Source organism: Triticum urartu, chromosome 3A (assembly GCF_056163025.1).
Source record: "Triticum urartu cultivar PI428250 chromosome 3A, HENAU_Tu73, whole genome shotgun sequence".
In the NCBI taxonomy this organism is placed as follows: Eukaryota; Viridiplantae; Streptophyta; class Magnoliopsida; order Poales; family Poaceae; genus Triticum; species Triticum urartu.
The window spans coordinates 692,953,233-692,971,063 of record NC_141875.1 but is presented as its reverse complement, the minus strand read 5'-3'; the positions used below and the strand labels follow the sequence as shown (position 1 = coordinate 692,971,063).

The 17,831-nt window shown below is 47.7% G+C and overlaps 2 protein-coding genes across 2 annotated transcripts; both read left to right on the top strand.

The window, feature by feature from the left end:
• The first annotated feature begins 12,119 nt into the window (after positions 1-12,119).
• Positions 12,120-13,926, top strand: PAP16 (purple acid phosphatase 16). The gene is made up of 5 exons (XM_048712725.2): positions 12,120-12,430; positions 12,520-12,735; positions 12,816-13,092; positions 13,201-13,375; positions 13,467-13,926. The coding sequence occupies exons 1-5, from the start codon at positions 12,193-12,195 to the stop codon at positions 13,674-13,676; spliced, it is 1,116 nt and encodes a 371-aa protein (XP_048568682.1). The 5' UTR covers positions 12,120-12,192; the 3' UTR covers positions 13,677-13,926.
• Positions 13,927-16,937: 3,011 nt separating this feature from the next.
• Positions 16,938-17,399, top strand: LOC147981714 (uncharacterized). The gene has a single exon (XM_087516066.1). It carries the CDS (start codon positions 16,938-16,940, stop codon positions 17,397-17,399), a length of 462 nt encoding a protein of 153 aa, XP_087372192.1.
• Positions 17,400-17,831: the final 432 nt, after the last annotated feature.

The following is a 17,831-nucleotide window of genomic DNA, read 5'->3' as shown; positions in this document are numbered from 1 at the left end:
TTGTTACTCACTTGACCCGGAGTTGGTGGTCTTTTGTGATTGTCAGCAAAAATAGTGGTAAACCGTTATCCTAGCTACAAATGTGGTGGATTTCAGCAATTTACTCCCGGCTGGGGGCCTATGCAGTGATGTTGATCCATAACGGCGGCATGGCCTCTCATTCCTCGCGCCGCGCGCCAAGTCATGGACGATGCTACGCCCGCCGCCATGGAGGCCCAAGAAGTACCTGGACGTTTTCTTCCACAAGGGCGTGCTCTACACAAGGAAAAAAAAAATAACGCGTTATATAAAATAGCGACAACCTTAAAATATGCTATTAGCGAGATATTGCACATTGGTTTATGTAACGAGACAATTCTCTATACGCTATAATGTGCTATTAGCGCCGCTAAAGCATGCTATTTTTTATTGTTTGAGTTGTTCTACACGGTAAGCGTGGGTTATGAGCTTAATGCGTGGGTGCCAGACAGGGGTGCCACCGGCCTGCACATCTCGTGTCCAGACAAGGAGTGTGCGTGGGCAGTGCTCGTCGAGTCGGCGTGGACCGTGACAACCTTCTGATGGTGACTTCGTGAGCACCACCGACAGGAGAGGCTTGATCTAATTCCTAAATGAGCATCCGTATGAGGTCTCTCGCTACAACGAGCACCAGGGTGGGTGGGTTCCCGTGGAGAGCGACGGGACGGCGATGATCTTGGTGGGGGAAAAGCATCAACTTATGCATCAGGCGAGGCTCCGGGCTCCGCCCGCCCATGGCGAGGGAGAGCTGGACGAATATGGCGAATCCTAACAGACTGCGCGCGCAACGCGAATCCTCGTCGTCGCCGAATCATGTAGATCAGCGCACCCAGGCCCAGCGGGTCCCAACCCATTTCTCGTTTCCCACGTCTCTCTGCTAGATTCCCTAGGCCCACTGTTGAAATGATGGATCAAGTGCATGCCTGACGCTAATACAGCTAGCAGAAGCTGCATGTGCCTATGTTATCTACTCTTCAAAGTAAAATTGCACTACAAATAAATATATCACCATATCTTTTAATTGCTTTTGTGAAAAAATAAATTTCTTTATTTATTTGACTTCTCTATGGTGAGCTCTTCCAAACGAGCCCAATATCAACATATTTAAATTTGGAGATGGAAATTACTATATATCAAACACATGACAGAGACGAAAAGTTTATTGAATTATACCATAAAGTTCTTTAGAATTTTCATACAAAGTGCCAGCTAGGTAAATGTAATATTTCATAAAAAAAATCTCAATTGGCAAAAAATGACCAGCACATCCAACCATAAAGTTTATTAAATTATACAACAAAGTTCTTCAGAATTTTCATACAAAGTGCGAGCTAGGTAAATGTAAAGCTCATTGTTTTTCCCATAAAGTTCGCTGATTATAACATTAAAGTTCATTGGATTTTTTCCATAAAGCTCGCGGATTATAATCGTAAAGTTCATATTGGATTTTCCACATAAACTTCAGTACATCCATATGTTTTCTTTGGAACTACTCGTGGAGTATCAAGTAGCAAATTAACAACAGTATATTTCACATTATTATTTAAGAATAATTAATCATAATTCAGCCCATTAAATTAAACACATTTAAAATCATCTATTAACCCTTTATTAATGATGCAGGATCAAGTAGGAGTAGTACCTAGGAGAGAGATTCCTGTCCTAGATGATGGTGCCAGTCTACAATCAATTCGTGCATGGCAGCATGCAGTTGATGTGACATGCATGATGAGTCGGGAGATATGGGTTGGCACAACCAGTGGGGGAGATGTGACATGCATGGAAGAGCTGGAGCGGTACACTAGCAGAGCTTAGTGTTTTGGCCCCCATAGCCAGCTTTGTCAGGCTCGGCCACTGATGGGTTACATACTGTATTCGTTTGACTCATAGTCCGGTTCATGGTTTCTGCCCTATGTTGGACCTGAATTTTCTCAGCGAATGCTCCTGGTCGGCTTGGACAAGGGGCGGCACCACCAGTGAACGCGTCTGGCGCATAATTCAGAAGGCGAACTCCGGGGAGGAAAGAAGAGCCATGAGATCCATGACCGTGCTGGTTTGCTCGGAAATTTGGCAACGAAGATATGCATGCACTTTCAGGGGGAAGACCGCGTCGGCCGCATGCATCCTAGGAAGCATCAGGCGCAACCTCAAGCTTTGGCAGCATGCCGGGGCAAAAGGCCTAGAGCACCCCTTTGGGGCATCAGGAGGAGAGATTAGCTTAGACCCCGCCCAAAGGCGTGTTACTGATTTGTACCCTCTTCTTTTTCATCCACCTGATCGCTTGATCAAACGTTGTTTTCCGAACTCTTCTACTAAATGAATGAATGCCAGCAGCATGTTGGGTCTTTCAAAAAGAAAACATTCCACCCATAAGTGACAGGAAATGAATCGTTTTTCGGCACTTTTACCAAAACCCCTTCATTCTTTGGTAATTAATCCACAATCCATCTTTAAAACAGGAATAAAGAGAAAACTCTCAAGTATTGGGACTAATCAACCCATAATCCATCTGAAGCAAATGTTTCTTAAAAATATTCATATCTTTTAAACCCTAATTTTGAAATGTTATTTATGAATTTTGATTAGAAAAATGTGTAGAATCCGAATATGATTTTATTTAGTTGTTAACCAATTTAAGGTGTAACCTTAATTAGTAGCGCGTGATCGGTCTTTCTATCGTTCCGATGTTAATCCGGATTACAAATGAACATCTCAATAAAACCAGATTAGAGATGAAAGATACCATCGATAATTACGCCATGCACGTCTCAGAGAAACCTCACAGGGAGAATAAAATGTAGGTTGCTCATCTTATGTCGACAGGGAGTGACATCTTAGGATTGAGAACATTCTAACGCATTGTAATTGCGTGAGCACTGAGGACATCGTCGATGAGGGTGGGAAGGAGGATAAGCGGCAACACAGATGAGATGCTATGTTGAAATAAAGAACGTGGACTTTGGGGTCTTCAGTAATGACTATTGGGCTAAGAGTTTGTGGTATTTTTTTCCTCCCGTTGCAACACAGGGGCTCTTGTGGTATAAGTATATCTACGGAACCTACACATGATTATTTTTAAATAAGCACGTGGTACCTTTGAAAAGAAAAGTATAATTTCTTATCAGCACTAAAGTTAATTTGACCTTTACTGATCACGTACTTTTTACCATATGTTAATGCTGCTAGCTGTGGACTAATTTTATTCTTTTTTTTTGCGGGGTTAAAGGGATTTCATTGCTCAACTAGGAGAGAGGTCCTCCATACAAAGTTGTGGTACATTAGCAGGGCCCGAACTAATCCATAGAGCCATACGGGCTTCAACAAGACCAAAAGTAGCTAGTCTATGACTTACAACATTTTGGTTCCTACTAATATGAGAAATTGAGCTATCCCTTTCACCAAGAAGTTTCCTCACTTCATTCACCAACATTGCATTCATCGATCTGTCCATGGACTGTGACTGAATGAAATCTATCGCGACTTTACAATCCATCTCAACATCGATCGGAAAGTCTGACCATTGTAGTGCAAACTTGAGCCCCTCTAGGCACGCAGCTAACTCAGCTTGCAATGGACTCGCACAGCTCAGGAGATTTCTTCATGCGGAGAAAACTATCCCACCGGTGCTGTCGCGGAGGATCATCCCGGCACCTGCCTCACCCGTCTCCTTGATGTAAGCGACATCTACATTTAGCTTCACCCGGCCATGTACAGGAGGAGTCCATCTAGCAGCCTGAGTAGCAACCTTCTCATGTATTAAAACCAGTGGGCGTCCGTCAACATCAATAGGAGTCTTTCCTTTTAACTGATCGGTTGCAGGGCCATACTTGATGCCAATTAGCGAATGTGCATAGCTCTGCAAGAATCGGCATGATGCGTCCACTGGTGGTGGTGGCTTATCATGTACTATCTCATTACGTACATGCCAAGTACGCCAAAAAATCATTAGCACACGCATGCGATCATCATCTCCAAGTTCATGCAGTACTTCAAATAGCCACTCCACGCCCGTGGGACGAACTCCTGCAATTTCCGGCAATTTCCAGTGTTTCGCCATAGCCTTCCAAAGAGCGACCGCTCTCGGACACCTACAGAAGACATGGAACGTGTCCTCTCGCTCCATCGCACAGAGTGGGCATATATCAGAAGTTTCCAAGGATCTAGTATGCTTATTAGCCCAAGTAGCCAGAGAATTTGAGGCAAGCTTCCAAGCAAATATACGAACCTTCGGAGGAGCAGGGCACCTCCATATTAGTGCCCAGACGGCACGCCATCCGTCCGGTGCCCTGCTCGCTGCCACTGAAGTAGGCATAAGCCGTTCGTTGAGGGCGAGGCGATACGCACTCGGAACTGAAAAGACTCCGGACCGCTCGGCCGCCCAAGCGATGACGTCTCCTCCGAGCCGTGGCGAGGCTCTAATCTTCATTATTTCTTGAACGTCGATGTGCATGAAGTGTTGATGGAGGAGTGTGACGTTCCAGTTTCCATGTACGTCCAGAAGGTCGCTCACCCGACGGAGTCGGCAGCGTCCTTGGATGGTTATCGGACCACGCGCCAGCGGATGAGGGATCCATTGGTCCCGCCAAATCCGGACCGAGGTACCATCGCCAATGCGCCATATGAGCCCCTTCTTGAGGAGCTCTAGTCCATGGACAATGGCCTGCCAAGTTGGCGATGCATTGCCTGAGAATACGGTATCCTTCAGTCGACCATTAGGGAAGTAGCGGGCCTTCAACACCTGCGCACATAGGCTATCGGGATTAGCAATAAGACGCCAAGCTTGCCGCGCGAGCAAGGCTTGGTTAAAGAGTCTGAAATCTCGAAATCCCAATCCGCCTTGATCCTTTGGTTTAATCATCGTGTTCCACGCCCGCCAATGCGTCTTCCTCTTGCCCTCCTTAGCTCCCCACCAAAAGTTCCTGACCATGTGGGTGAGGTCATCACAAACACTCCGAGGTAGACGGAATACACTCATGAGGTATGTGGGGAGGGATTGCGCGACTGCTTTTATAAGTATCTCCTTCCCTCCTTGTGAAGCCGCTTCACCCCATATCAAGAACCTCTTTGTAAGTTGTTCCTGGAGACCTTGGAACCGGCCCTTTGACATGCGTCCTGTAAGTGTTGGCAGACCTAAATATTTTTCCTCAAACTCAGGGTTTTGCACTTCTAGAACTTGCACAACAGCAGCTACATCAGTAGGGCGGCACCTGCTGCCAAAGAAGATTGAGCATTTCATAGGATTAACAAACTAGCCCGTAGTGCGTTCATATACAGTGAGAGCATCCCGAATCTCCATGACGTCCACGGACGTGGCACGAAAGAACAAGAGGGTGTCATCCGCGAAAAGTAAATGAGAAATACCAGGGGCCCGTGGGCACACATGAAGTGGTTGCAGCAGTCCAAGTTGCACCTTATGTTTCAAAATAGCATCCAGTCCGTCGGCGACCAACAAGAATAAGAATGGTGAGAGCGGGTCTCCCTGCCGTAACCCACGGGACGGTGCGAACGAATCTGAGAGGGCTCCATTGAGTTTAACCTTATATGTCACCGAGGTCATGCACGTCATGATCCAGTGCACCCACCGGCGATCAAAGCCCAACTGTTGCATCATCCGCTTCAGGAATTCTCAGTCCACCCTATCATATGCTTTTGATAGGTCTAACTTGTATGCACAAAAACTACTATCAGGGTCCTTCTCCTGCTTAATGGCGTGGATACACTCAAAGGCAATGTAAGCATTATCAGTAATTAACCTTCCAGGTACAAATGCACTTTGCTCCGGTGCAACGATGTCATCCAGTAAGGGCCTTAGTCGGTTTACTAGGCATTTTGAGATTACCTTGTAGACCACATTACATAAGCTGATTGGCCGGAACTCGGTGAGTGTAGTGGGGTTCGCTACTTTTGGAATAAGCACAATGGATGTTGAATTAATTCCCTCGGGCATAATACCTGACTCAAAAAATAGCCTGACAGCCATAATAACCTCCTCCTTCAGTATGCCCCAATGCCGCTGAAAAAACCTCGCAGGAAACCATCCGGTCCTGGTGCCTTTAAGGGCCCAATCTGAAACAGGGCATCGCTAATCTCCTTTTCACTGAAAGGGGCACATAATTTATCATTCATATCTGGACTTATTTTTGCTTGGAACAAGTGCAAGATCTCCTCTGGATGGATATTTGGGTCAGCCGTGAACAAGTCCTCAAAGTACTCTTTTGCCATGTTCATCATAACATTCTGGTCTTGCTGCCATGTCCCATTGCTATCTATTAGGCCCTTGATTCTATTTTTCCTAGCACGCCAAACAGCCTTACGATGGAAAAAATTTGTGTTCCGGTCCCCCTCCTTTAACCAGTCAATGCGAGATCGTTGGAGCCACAACATTTCCTCCTTGTAGAGAAGTTCATTCATTGTGTCCATCTCTTTCCGCAATTCTGCGCGGTCAGCATTCATGTGCATGAGCTCTTCTAACCGCGAACGAGACTTTTCTAGTTCTCTTGTTACGTTCCCAAATTTCCTATTACTCCATGCATGAAGTTTGCCCATTACCTTCCCTAGTGCAAGATGTACATCCTGCAGATTGTTTTTGCCTCCTGCTTCCTTCCACGCCTGTAACACAACCTCCTCCAAAGCTGGATCCCGTTCCCACATAAGTTCGTACCGGCGGCAGCGGCTTGGCCGTGGTTCCGTGTCCGGTACACACCTCACCAGGACCGGGCAATGGTCAGAGCAGGGGGAGACAAGGTGCACCACCGCCGCTTCTGCAAAGATATCACGCCAGGAGTTCGTGGCCACTGCTCGGTCTAGCCGCACTTGGACATTCGCCCTGCCGCCTCGTCGATTATCATAAGTGAATGGGTAGCCTGCAAACCCCAAGTCAATTAGTCCACAAGTTTCTAAAGCATCTCTGAAAATAAGCATTTGCCCCGGCGCTCATGGAGTTTCTGACATATGCTCATAGTCCCACATGGTTTCATTAAAATCTCCAACAAGCATCCAAGGCAAGGCACTCTGGCTGTGCAAGCGACGTATTGCATCCCACACTTCATGTCTATTTTCCACGCGAGGTTCGCCATAAACAAAGGTTATACGCCATGGAGGCTCTCTGACTGAAACACGGACATGCGCATCAATCCATCTTTTATTAGCATCCTTGATCTCCACTATTAAAGATTCATGCCAGAATAATGCAAGACCTCCACTGCGACCCTCACTACTAACTCCGTCAAAACCCTGTAAACCTAACCGAGAACGAAGACGATACATCTTTTCTTTTGGTTGCCTAGTTTCACACAAGAAAACAAATTTCGGGGAATGAGCACCCACAAGTGCTACCAAATCACGAACTGTGCGAAGGTTCCCCGCCCCTCGACAGTTCCAACTTAAGCAATTCATTGCTCCTGACGGGGCTCCACACTTGGCCCCGTCAGTTTACCGGCGGCCCCATGGCCGGTTGCCTCCAAGTCCACTGAGCGCTCCCTACTGTTTACCTCCTCCATTAGAAACTTGTGTTCTAGTCTGGTTTTCTTCTCTTTTAACTGTACTTGGAGTACTACTCCTTCCTCTTCCAGTTCTGCAAGCACATCCTCTCCCACAGCATCCTCTCCTTCCAAGACGTTCTCCGAGCCTGCTGCGCCTAGCCTATCCATATTGCAGTCATCTTCCTGTGCCATAGAACAAACTGACGGCGTCCTCCTGTCCGCAATGACGAGCACCCGCGCATCTAGGTTTGCCACCAGCAGTGCTTCAGTTCCCTCGCCGAACGGCTTCGGGCGGACAGCATCCACTAAGGGAGCCCCGTGATCGCCCCCACCGCCCTTCAAGTTCACGTCAGCACTCACCAGGAGCATACCTAAGGTTCGCGACGACGGCGACAAAGGCTGTGCGGTGGAATGCAGCGGCTTCGGCAGCACCTGCAGTAGGAGTTGATCAGGCGGATCACCGGGTTTCTGGTGCCTCTCTGGACTGCCCCTAGGATTAGATGTATATCCATCCACGAGCAGATGCATGAAGTAGTAGTTGTAGGCCGAATTCATCCCAGACTCATGGCGTGAACCAGGTGGAAACCTAGCCTGCGGCTTCCCATGGCGATAGACAGCGGGATCGCTTCCACCCTGAGGACCAAGCGATCGGGGAGCGGACGCAGCCGCAACAGGGCCATCGTGGAGCGGAGGCGCACATGAGGCAGCGGTGCCGACCACCGGCAGGCCAAAGCCCCGCGGCGGCGGCAACAGTGGCGGCGAGGGCGGGGGCCCATAGTCGCCAGACTCCTGAAACCCTAACATCGGGGGCTCAGAGGAATAAGCCCTTGACTAATTTTATTCTTATTTGAAAGTAGTACTTCCTCGGATCCAAATTATTTGTCGCTGTTTTAGTAGTACAACTTTAGAATAGAACAAGGACAATTAATTTGGATTAGATGGAGTAATAATTCAATGTTTAACTGTAGGAGCTTTGCATGAAGAAATATGTTCACATTATTAAACTGATGAATGTAGTACAAGCAACTGTGGAGAGATGCTCCAATATTAACTCTTCACCGTACCATGCCAGGCTTGTCCGATCTGACACAAGGAAAAATTTCTCCAATATCTACTTCTTTCGTTTTTCTCCATCGCATAAGGGTGTATGCATGTCCATCATGTTTAACATTGGTGACGATTGAGGCCGGAAACAACAATTGCACACTCTAGTTAACCGTCTGTTTTTAACCGAAAAAAAAACCGTCTGTTTGGAAACAGAAAATTTATGTGTAACTCGTGCCGCCGATTTATGCTATGAAGCTAGTTCTCGTCATGGTCGTCGGAAGCCCAGGCCATGCACTCCTCCAACATCTGCCTCATCGTCGTTGTAGTCGTGGTGTTACTGCCAGTACCAACTTCAGCACGACGCCCCGCCGCCGCATGGCCCGCGCTGGCGTGGACGACGCAGGGCGCAACAATGTAACGTTGAGCGTCGGATGATGCCGTGTTGGACGACGCGGCGCCGGTGAGTTGCTGCACGACGCTGCGGAACTGGGAAGGTGGCACGACGTAGACGACGGTGGCCGTAGGGTCCCTTCTCCTCCAGTGCGGCCTCGGCGGTGTCGTGGTCGAGCCGCGGCCGGCGGTGCCATTGTTGCCGCCGTTGTTGCTGCTGCTCATTGCGCCTGCCCCTGCCCCTGCGTCCACCTGTCAGGTGGTCTAGCTGTGGATGGACGAATGGGATCGAGCGGTGGTTGTGCATGCCACATCTATAGCCGCCGCGCAGGGAGTGAGTCAACGGTAGTCAAAGTTGAACGAAGGAAGCCGAAACCAAATGGTAATGCTGCTACTGCTAGCGCCGGTGCTACGGCATCACTAGACTAAACTAGTTTGTATACGTCCATGTCCATCCCAAGGAAACAGAATTTTTAAAGTCCGATTTATGCATGAATGCATACATAATTACATATACACAAGAGGATACGTGTTTTGGAGAAATATACATGTAAACAATACTGGCCCCTGTACGGACCAAAGAATGGAAACCACCATCCTTTGCTGGACGCACAAGTCAGCAAGTGAGTGATAGTGTCTCTGCAACGAGCGCAGGCAGGCACGTACGGGATCCGACGCGATGACGTCGAACGTGACACCCACTTGGTCGGTCACTGTGGTCTGGTCTTGATGTAGGTGATGACGAGGGTGAAGGTGAAAGCCAGGTGCGTGCAACGGGCACGACTATTCTGCGTGCACGTGCCAATTCTCCTGGTGCGCGTATGTACAGTTGTACACACCACTTTGGGGCGAAGGTGCTAGAAGGATCGATCCTAAAGGCTGGTCGTGGCCGTGTCCGGCACGAATTTCATCTCCTCCACTCAGAGCTTTTTACTGCCAACCTACGCCTTCTGATAAACTAACCTGAGAACATATCGCTGTCATTTGGCTTTTCATTCCATTTTCCTTAATCCAGCACACCAAGCTCACGAGATGAGCTGCCACGTACCAACTCTGATGTCGACTGTGACAGTGACCGATCGAGGAGTAGCCACAGAGCAGCGACGGCACGTCATCGTGGCACCGACAAAGTATTTTCCACGCATTGTAGTGTGGTCTTCTCGCACGCAGAGTTTCTCAGGCCAAGCTCAAATGAGCTTGGGTGACAGCAAAATAAAAATAATTTCAAAAAAAATCTTGTGAGAAATATTGACAAGCGATTTGGCTAGCGGCACGTAGGATGGGAGGCCCGCCCACATGCATCTTCTCCCTCCCTTTTCTCTTCTCTCGTCGCTCGTCTCTGCCTCTTCTTTCTTTGTCTCCTTCTCAGACCCCACTGCCATGGTCAACCGTCGCCGCCCGGAGGCCTCCCAGAGCGCCGTCACCATGGGAATCAACCGATCCGCCCCCCTCGGCCAGATCCGCTTTGGACTCATGCCACCGGAGCTTTGCATGCCTCATCGGACCCGGCCACGCCGGAGCTGCAAGCGGCCATGATGGGATTACACCTCTCGGTGCAAATTTGCTGGAACCAGAGGTTACAACCATGGTGACTTTTTGCTAAAACCGACGAGCCTCGGTGGTACAACATGCATCTCTTTTTGCTACAAACAGTCACGGCAAGACGACCGACGCCGATTTTTGCTACAACCGTTGTTAGTTTTGCTACTACCGACGACCATTTTTGTTGCGTCGGTGACCGTGAATGACACGACCACCGGCATGGCGTACTATAACCAGGCAAGGGGAGCTGTAATCGTGGCCACAAGAGCTGGAACCGCAGTCCAGCGGAGCTGCAACGGTGGTCCGGTGGAGATGCATTTTTTGCTTCAACCGGCAGCAGAAAAGCTACAACCGGCAGTCAAATTTGCTACAACCACGACAATGAATTGTGGCCAGCAGGGATGACACACGTTTTGTTTTTGCTGCAACCAGACGACGACGAGGGCCACGGGCGACGACGACGCACTTTTCTTCTGCTGCGCCATGCAACCATGGAAGCTTAGAGCGGCGTGGGATTTTTGCCGCAACCAGACGACGACAAGGGCCACGGGCGACGACGGCGCACTTTTTTTCTGCTGCGCCAGGCAACCATGGAAGCTTAGAGCGGCGTGGGATTTTTGCTGCGACCATGGGTGGGCTCCTGGAACTGCGGTTTTCGGGGAGGGAGGATGGCGAGCGGCCGCGAGCCGACAACGTCATCGGTATTGGTGGTGGTCGGGAGGGCGGGGTGTGGGGGGTTCTCTCACGCGTGTTGTTCGTCCAGCTCTGCTGCGTCGGCCGGTGGGAAATGAACGAAGAGATTGAGAAGGGAGGAACAAGGCGACTAGGAGCAGATGTGACGGTCTCCTGTAGCTGTATCAGGCGGCTGGGGGCCGACCGGCCCATATTTGGGCCGGCGCGCCGGCGCCCAGCACTGCCCTTACAAAAACTTGTCATGGAATCACATTCCAAGAAGGCGTGGTCAAAAAATTAAAATCGCTACATTTAAAAGCATTTTGGAACACTGGTTTTGTTTTTTTACTAAGCCTTACATGAATGTGATTCCATGACGAAATTTTATAAGCACTTGAAACATTTGTCAATGTTTCTCATTAAAAAAAATCAGAAATTTATTAAATTTTGTTGATTTTTTATTTTGGAACAGTGTTTTTGTTTTATACTATGCCTTACAGGAATGTGATTCCATGACAAATTTTTGCAAGCATTTGAAACTTTTATCATTGTTTCTCACAAAACAAATTCAGAAATTTTCAAATTTGTTGATTTTTTTTTGATTTTACTCTTCACCGAGCTCATTTGAAAAAACATAGGTGGCAGGGATTTTATCTCGCTCGATCGAATCGCCACCAGCCGCATATTCTTGGTGCCTAAAGGATATCCTTGACGCCTCTGCCTTTCTTCTGATAAACCAACCTGAACATCGCCATCATCAGTTGGCCTAAGGAACGCATATTCTTGGTTGGCTTTCTGCATAATTTTGTGAATTCCTTTGGATAATCTAACGTACGAACTTCACAAGATGGGACGACGTGCCAGGTGCCACGTCCGTGCGTCTCTGCCACTGTGACCGTGACCCGTCGAGGAGCGGCGGCACAGGCAGCAGTGATGGCACGCCAATAATCTTGAAGCTTTTTCCAGACACTGGATCGTGGTCTTCTGCTACTGCTACGGCCTCGTTTAAAGCTCAACCACCACCGAGAACGCATCACACCAGATGCGGTGGTGGCAGTACCGCCTCGTGGCTGCAGTGGCCTTCGTCGCCGCCGCCCTGGCCACCGGCGCCGCGGTGCTGCGGCCACCGGCGCCGCTGCGGTTCGGGCCGGGCGGCCGGTTCAAGGTGGCGCTGTTCGCGGACCTGCATTACGGCGAGAACGCCTGGACGGACTGGGGCCCCGCGCAGGACGCCGCCTCCGACCGCGTCATGGCCACCGTGCTCGACGCCGAGAAGCCTGGTAATCAGTTGCCCTGAATCTTTCACTGAATTCCAGCTTTCCTCTGAATTTTTACCTTCCAAATTACTCTTGTGCTGTATTATTGGCAGACTTCGTGGTGTACCTCGGCGACCTCGTGACAGCCAACAACGTGCCGATCCCCAACGCGACCCTGTACTGGGACAGGGCAATTTCTGCTTCCCGACGCAGGGGCCTCCCGTGGTCCACCGTGTTCGGCAACCACGACGACATGCCCTTCGAGTGGCCGCCGGAGTGGTTCTCCCCCGCCGGCATCCCGCCCGTGCACTGCCCACCTGCCGCGTCAGGTAACCGAACATTCCAAATCGCTCTGAATTATGTACTCAACCAGTCCGTAAGTAGTGCGTGTGTGCCGTGAATGGTTCAGGGTGCAGCTTCAGAGGAACGCCGCGCATCGAGTTGATGACGGCCGAGCTCAACCGCGACGGTGCCGACGGGTTATCGCGCTCGATGGTCGGCCCCCAGGAGCTCTGGCCTGGCATCTCCAACTACGTGCTACAGGTGCTCTCGCACGAGGAACGACAAGACCCTGCTCTGCTCATGTACTTCCTCGACTCAGGCGGTGGATCCTACCCGGAAGTCATATCCTCTGCACAGGTCCGGTGGTTCCACAGCCAGTCTCACTTCCTCAATTCAGATGGCAGGTCAGAAGAAACTTGCAGCAATTGAGATCAAGCCCTACTCAACAACTACTCAAGTGACATTGGCATGTTGATGTTGCAATTTGTATAATCTTTTGCAATCATCTGCAGGATTCCTGAGATCATCTTCTGGCACATACCAAGCACATCATACGTCAAGGTGGCTCCAAAGTCCAAGACTGAGATCTGCAAGCCCTGCGTTGGTTCCCTCAACGAGGAGGATGTGGCGCCACAAGAAGCCGAATGGGGCATGATGGACGCTCTTGCCAAGAGGTCTTCAGTTAAGGTAGACTACTACTTTGTCTGAAACTCTGATGAACTACAGCCGGATCATCTCTCAAGTTGTGTAATGTGGTTACCTTTTGATGTGTACGTAGGCGATCTTCGTGGGGCACAACCACGGGCTCGACTGGTGCTGCCCGTACGAGAAACTGTGGCTGTGTTTCGCGCGGCACACGGGTCACGGCGGATATGGTGACTGGCCAAGAGGGGCAAGGATCGTTGAGATAGCCGAGAAGCCGTTCTCTGTCCACTCCTGGATACGGATGGAGAACGGGAACACGCACAGCCATATTACATTGTCTTGAGTTTGATTCGGATAGGATTCAGAATCGTCTGCACCATGATTTGTTGAGTTCGGAAAGTCCACCAATATGCAAACAGTTTGCAACTTTGTATTCGATTCAGTTAGGCTTTGGTGCAGGTGGCTCCAACGAATAATCTTGAGTTTGGCTCATGTTAGTGTCGTTATATCACAGTATGAACTAAAATTACGACACTTATTGTATATCGCACGGAATAGTATTTTTGCTAATTTGGTTACTGTACCAGATAGAAGTCGTTGGGCGCTTTGCCGTGCCATTCTTCGTATGAATTTTGTTTTGTTTTGAATTTGAGCAGTTTTAGCATGGTCCTTCTCCTCTTTTCACATGTTTAATTTCCATTGGTGTTTGTGCTTTTTTTAGAGGTCTTAGACGTTGTTAAAGAGCAGAAAAACGGCGGGAAAACGGACCAGGGCAACCCTCCTATATATACATAGCGAAAGCGAAAATCGACAGAGGCGAGCGCCGCTCCCTTTCGCACATGCTTCGACCACACGGGAGAATATCAGGTGCTCCCGGGCCTGACATGCTACCATGCTACGAGCTATTGGTAGCCGTTGGATCTCAGATCCAATGGCTCCCCGGTGTTAATGCTCTGAACATTTTGCAAAGAAACTATTTAGATGTTTGGGAATTGTGTGCTGGTACACTGGCCTCTCAGATGCGTTAAATCTGAAATCCAATGGTCCAGAAATCTATATCACGGTATCACCTGAACCTTGGTTTCACCTCAAACTGTCCCCAGACCACATAGAGCTAGACGCACACACCATCGTATCAGCACGGCGCACATCGATCAGCGCCGACACGTCTTCAGACACATAGAGCCAGACCAACATCCACAATGGCAGCACACATCGTATCAGCGCTGACCGGGTCTTGCTATATGTAAGATTCAGACTCGTCTGCATCTGCTTAGAAGATGCCAAACATATGGTTGTTGGAATTATTATGTGATCAAATGGTCAAAAAGGTTAATTACCATAAATTATTGTTGACCCATTAATTAATTTCAGGATTAATATCAATTAAATGGAAATTAACAAATCATGCCCGTGATTGGGGGGGCTGAATTAACGCTAATATGGTTCAGGTCCCATGGTCAAAGCCAATGCATTATATAAGGAGTAGATTTGCACGTACGAATTAGTCCATCGCATTAGCCATCGTCTACTCCGAAAATCACTCCTTTTCCAATCAGGAGAGCACGGCTCATTGACGTGAAGACTTTCCATTACTCCGGCGAGGTGCTGGAGATGTTGTCGAGTTCTTCGTCCTCTCTAGAACCAAGATGGCATCACCAAACGGAGGTATAATCAATCTACTGCTCCTAATTTCCGCATCAGATCAAATTGTATTCATGTATATTAGATACGATCCGATTAGCAGTTGAATAACCTCAGTAATTAGTCTAACACTTGGTATCAGTAGCATGGTTGGATCTAATTACATGAATCGATTTGATAATCTGCAGTAGACTAATCCTACTAGCAAAGAAATTGCAAATCTGATAGAACTTGCCTGCAAAATCACACCGTCGTACACAAGTTTCAGGGATCGGCGCCACACGCTTTAAGCAGCATCGGCAGAAAATCGCACCTTCTGTACGCATGGGACCTCGGCATCCACTCATCAGTTTCGAGCGCCATCGTCTTCGATTGCGCATGAGCGATACTCGCATCACGAGCATATCATGTCAGGCGCCGCCGCACTCCTCAGGGTCGTGCGCCCGCCGTGGTGCGCATTACGGTTGTGCATTAGGGCCGCGCCTAAGGCAGCGCCTCGGCCTCCTCCTCCTTCCGCGCGCATCAGGGCGGTACTCCCGCCGCCGTGCGCATTATGGGGACGCAGTAGCCCGGATCGCGCACATCAGCACCTTTCCCACACTTCGGGCTCACTACCGTAACGGCCGCCGGCGCTCGATCGATCCTTTTTTCCGTGAGTAGTGGCGGCGGAGCGAGAGCTGGCTAGGTTGATTCGGGATTTGGCTTTGCACTTTGCATAACTGACTTGCGTATCACTAAGACTGGGCATTAGACCGGCCTTGCTTATAACTGGGCCGCACGGAGGCATTTTGTGTTATCAGAGTTGGATAATGGCCTAGTACTAGCACGGGCAGCTTGTTTAATTTTTAATTCCATCGATGCCTAGTACCTTCAGGAAGAGCACATGCTGATTTATTTACTTTTTGGATTTTGTTTGTTATTTTGAAACAATAGATGGCTGTTTAATTATTTGTGTGATGTATGATTCAGTATCTTATGAGTTTTTTTCTCTCTCTCGGGTGTTGTTTCATACAGTTACGTCCTTAGCCTGTGCCCTGTTGTACTTTTGATAGGTTACACATGCATTTGTTTCGGTTAATACCGGTTATAAGTTAGCGGCTCATTTAAGCGTCAGCCCGTGATGCCTAGGCTGCACTACTATCATCTCCTGGGATGCACAAAAGTTAATCAATGATGTACCTTATTATTTAATTCTGCTCATTAAATTACACGCTTGATTATTATTTTTATTATGTGCATTCCGGTCGTTATTCACGAGCATTAAGTGTTGAATTAGAATGGAACCAACGAGAAATTCTGCTATATATTCTCACAATAATCGTGATGATTACTTTTAGTACTGCATGGTTACATACTGACCAACGTTGTATGTGATCATGATCATGATTATTATGATTTTTTTGGACCTTTTATCTAAGGCTACTATATATCTTGGGATAATTACAATGATTAATTTTTATGACGCATGATTATATTCTGACCAAAGTTGATTATTATCATGATTACTATAATTAATTTTCCAATAAAGATATTACATTTTGCTCCTTTTTGTTACTGCCCAACGGTGTTGCGAATAAGGATTTAATTAAATTTGCCATGTTATTAATCAGACCAACATAGGATTAATATCATGCATTAAGTTTCCTTATATATGGATATTTTCATAATGTTTAATGTCCATGTTATTTATGTTTTATTCAGCTTTGGACCCATCAGTTATTTCCGGGCACATCAGTGGAATTGAACATCTCAATGAAACTAATTTTCCTTCCTGGAAGGAGCATATTCTAAATGCCCTTGTGATCATGGACCTTGACACTTAGAGAAAAGGCTCCTATTCCTCCGCCTTCTGATGATGAAAGCCTTCTTGAGAAAAGTAAGGTTTATGAGGCTAATATGGAGAAATGGGAAAACTAATTTTCCTTCCTGGAAGGAGCATATTCTGAATGCCCTTGTGATCATGGACCTTGACTGTGCACTTAGAGAAAAGGCTCCTATTCCTCCGCCTTCTGATGATGAAAGCCTTCTTGAGAAAAGTAAGGTTTATGAGGCTAATATGGAGAAATGGGAGCGCTCCAACCGCATGGCTATCAAGCTCATGAAAAGCACAATATATCATGGGATCAGGGGAGCAATTCCTGACTTTGTGTGTGTTGAAACTTACCTGGCATTAGTGGAGGAGCAATTCAAAAACTCCTCAAAAGCACATGCTAGCACGCTGATCATGGAAATACTCACCACTAAGTATGATGGTGTAAGCGGCATTAGAAGGCATATCATAACTATGAACGATATGGCCGTGAAATTAGAGGGCATCTGCATTGAGATTTCTGAGGGCCTTTTGGTAGACTTAATTATGAATTCCCTTCCTGTGGAGTATGGTCCATTTAGGATCAATTATAACACACGTAAGGAGAAGTGACCATGAGTGAGCTCATACATATGTGTGTTCAAGAAGAAGAACATCTCATGGGCATCTTATGAAAGAGTTGGGCTCAAAGGCTTGCTAATAAGGGTAATGAAAATTCCTTAAATTCCTGAATCATTGGTTTACTTATCTTCCCATAAATAATTGTGAGTTGACTCAGGTGCCACTTGCACACTTCGAACTCATTTCAGGGATTCCATTCTGCGAGGACACTCCAAAAGGATGGATCCAAGTCTTATCTATCTATCTATCTATATCTATCTATACCTATATCTAATTACAGACTCTCATTAAGTAAGAGACATGATACTGTCATTTAAGACATATCGAAATGATGATACTGTCATTTAAGACATATTTCGAAGGGGAGAAATGAACACTCTCATTAAGTAAGAGGCACATTCCTTTCATCTACTTGGCTTATGT

What these genes read in the sequence shown, in the direction of transcription:
- LOC147981714 (XM_087516066.1), top strand. Translation starts at nt 16,938, where the DNA reads ATGGACCTTGACTGTGCACTTAGAGAAAAGGCTCCTATTCCTCCGCCT.
- PAP16 (XM_048712725.2), top strand. Translation starts at nt 12,193, where the DNA reads ATGCGGTGGTGGCAGTACCGCCTCGTGGCTGCAGTGGCCTTCGTCGCC. An exon ending in GCTCGACGCCGAGAAGCCTG is followed by an intron (nt 12,431 to 12,519) that starts GTAATCAGTTGC and finishes TATTATTGGCAG; the next exon opens with ACTTCGTGGTGTACCTCGGC. An exon ending in CTGCCCACCTGCCGCGTCAG is followed by an intron (nt 12,736 to 12,815) that starts GTAACCGAACAT and finishes TGAATGGTTCAG; the next exon opens with GGTGCAGCTTCAGAGGAACG.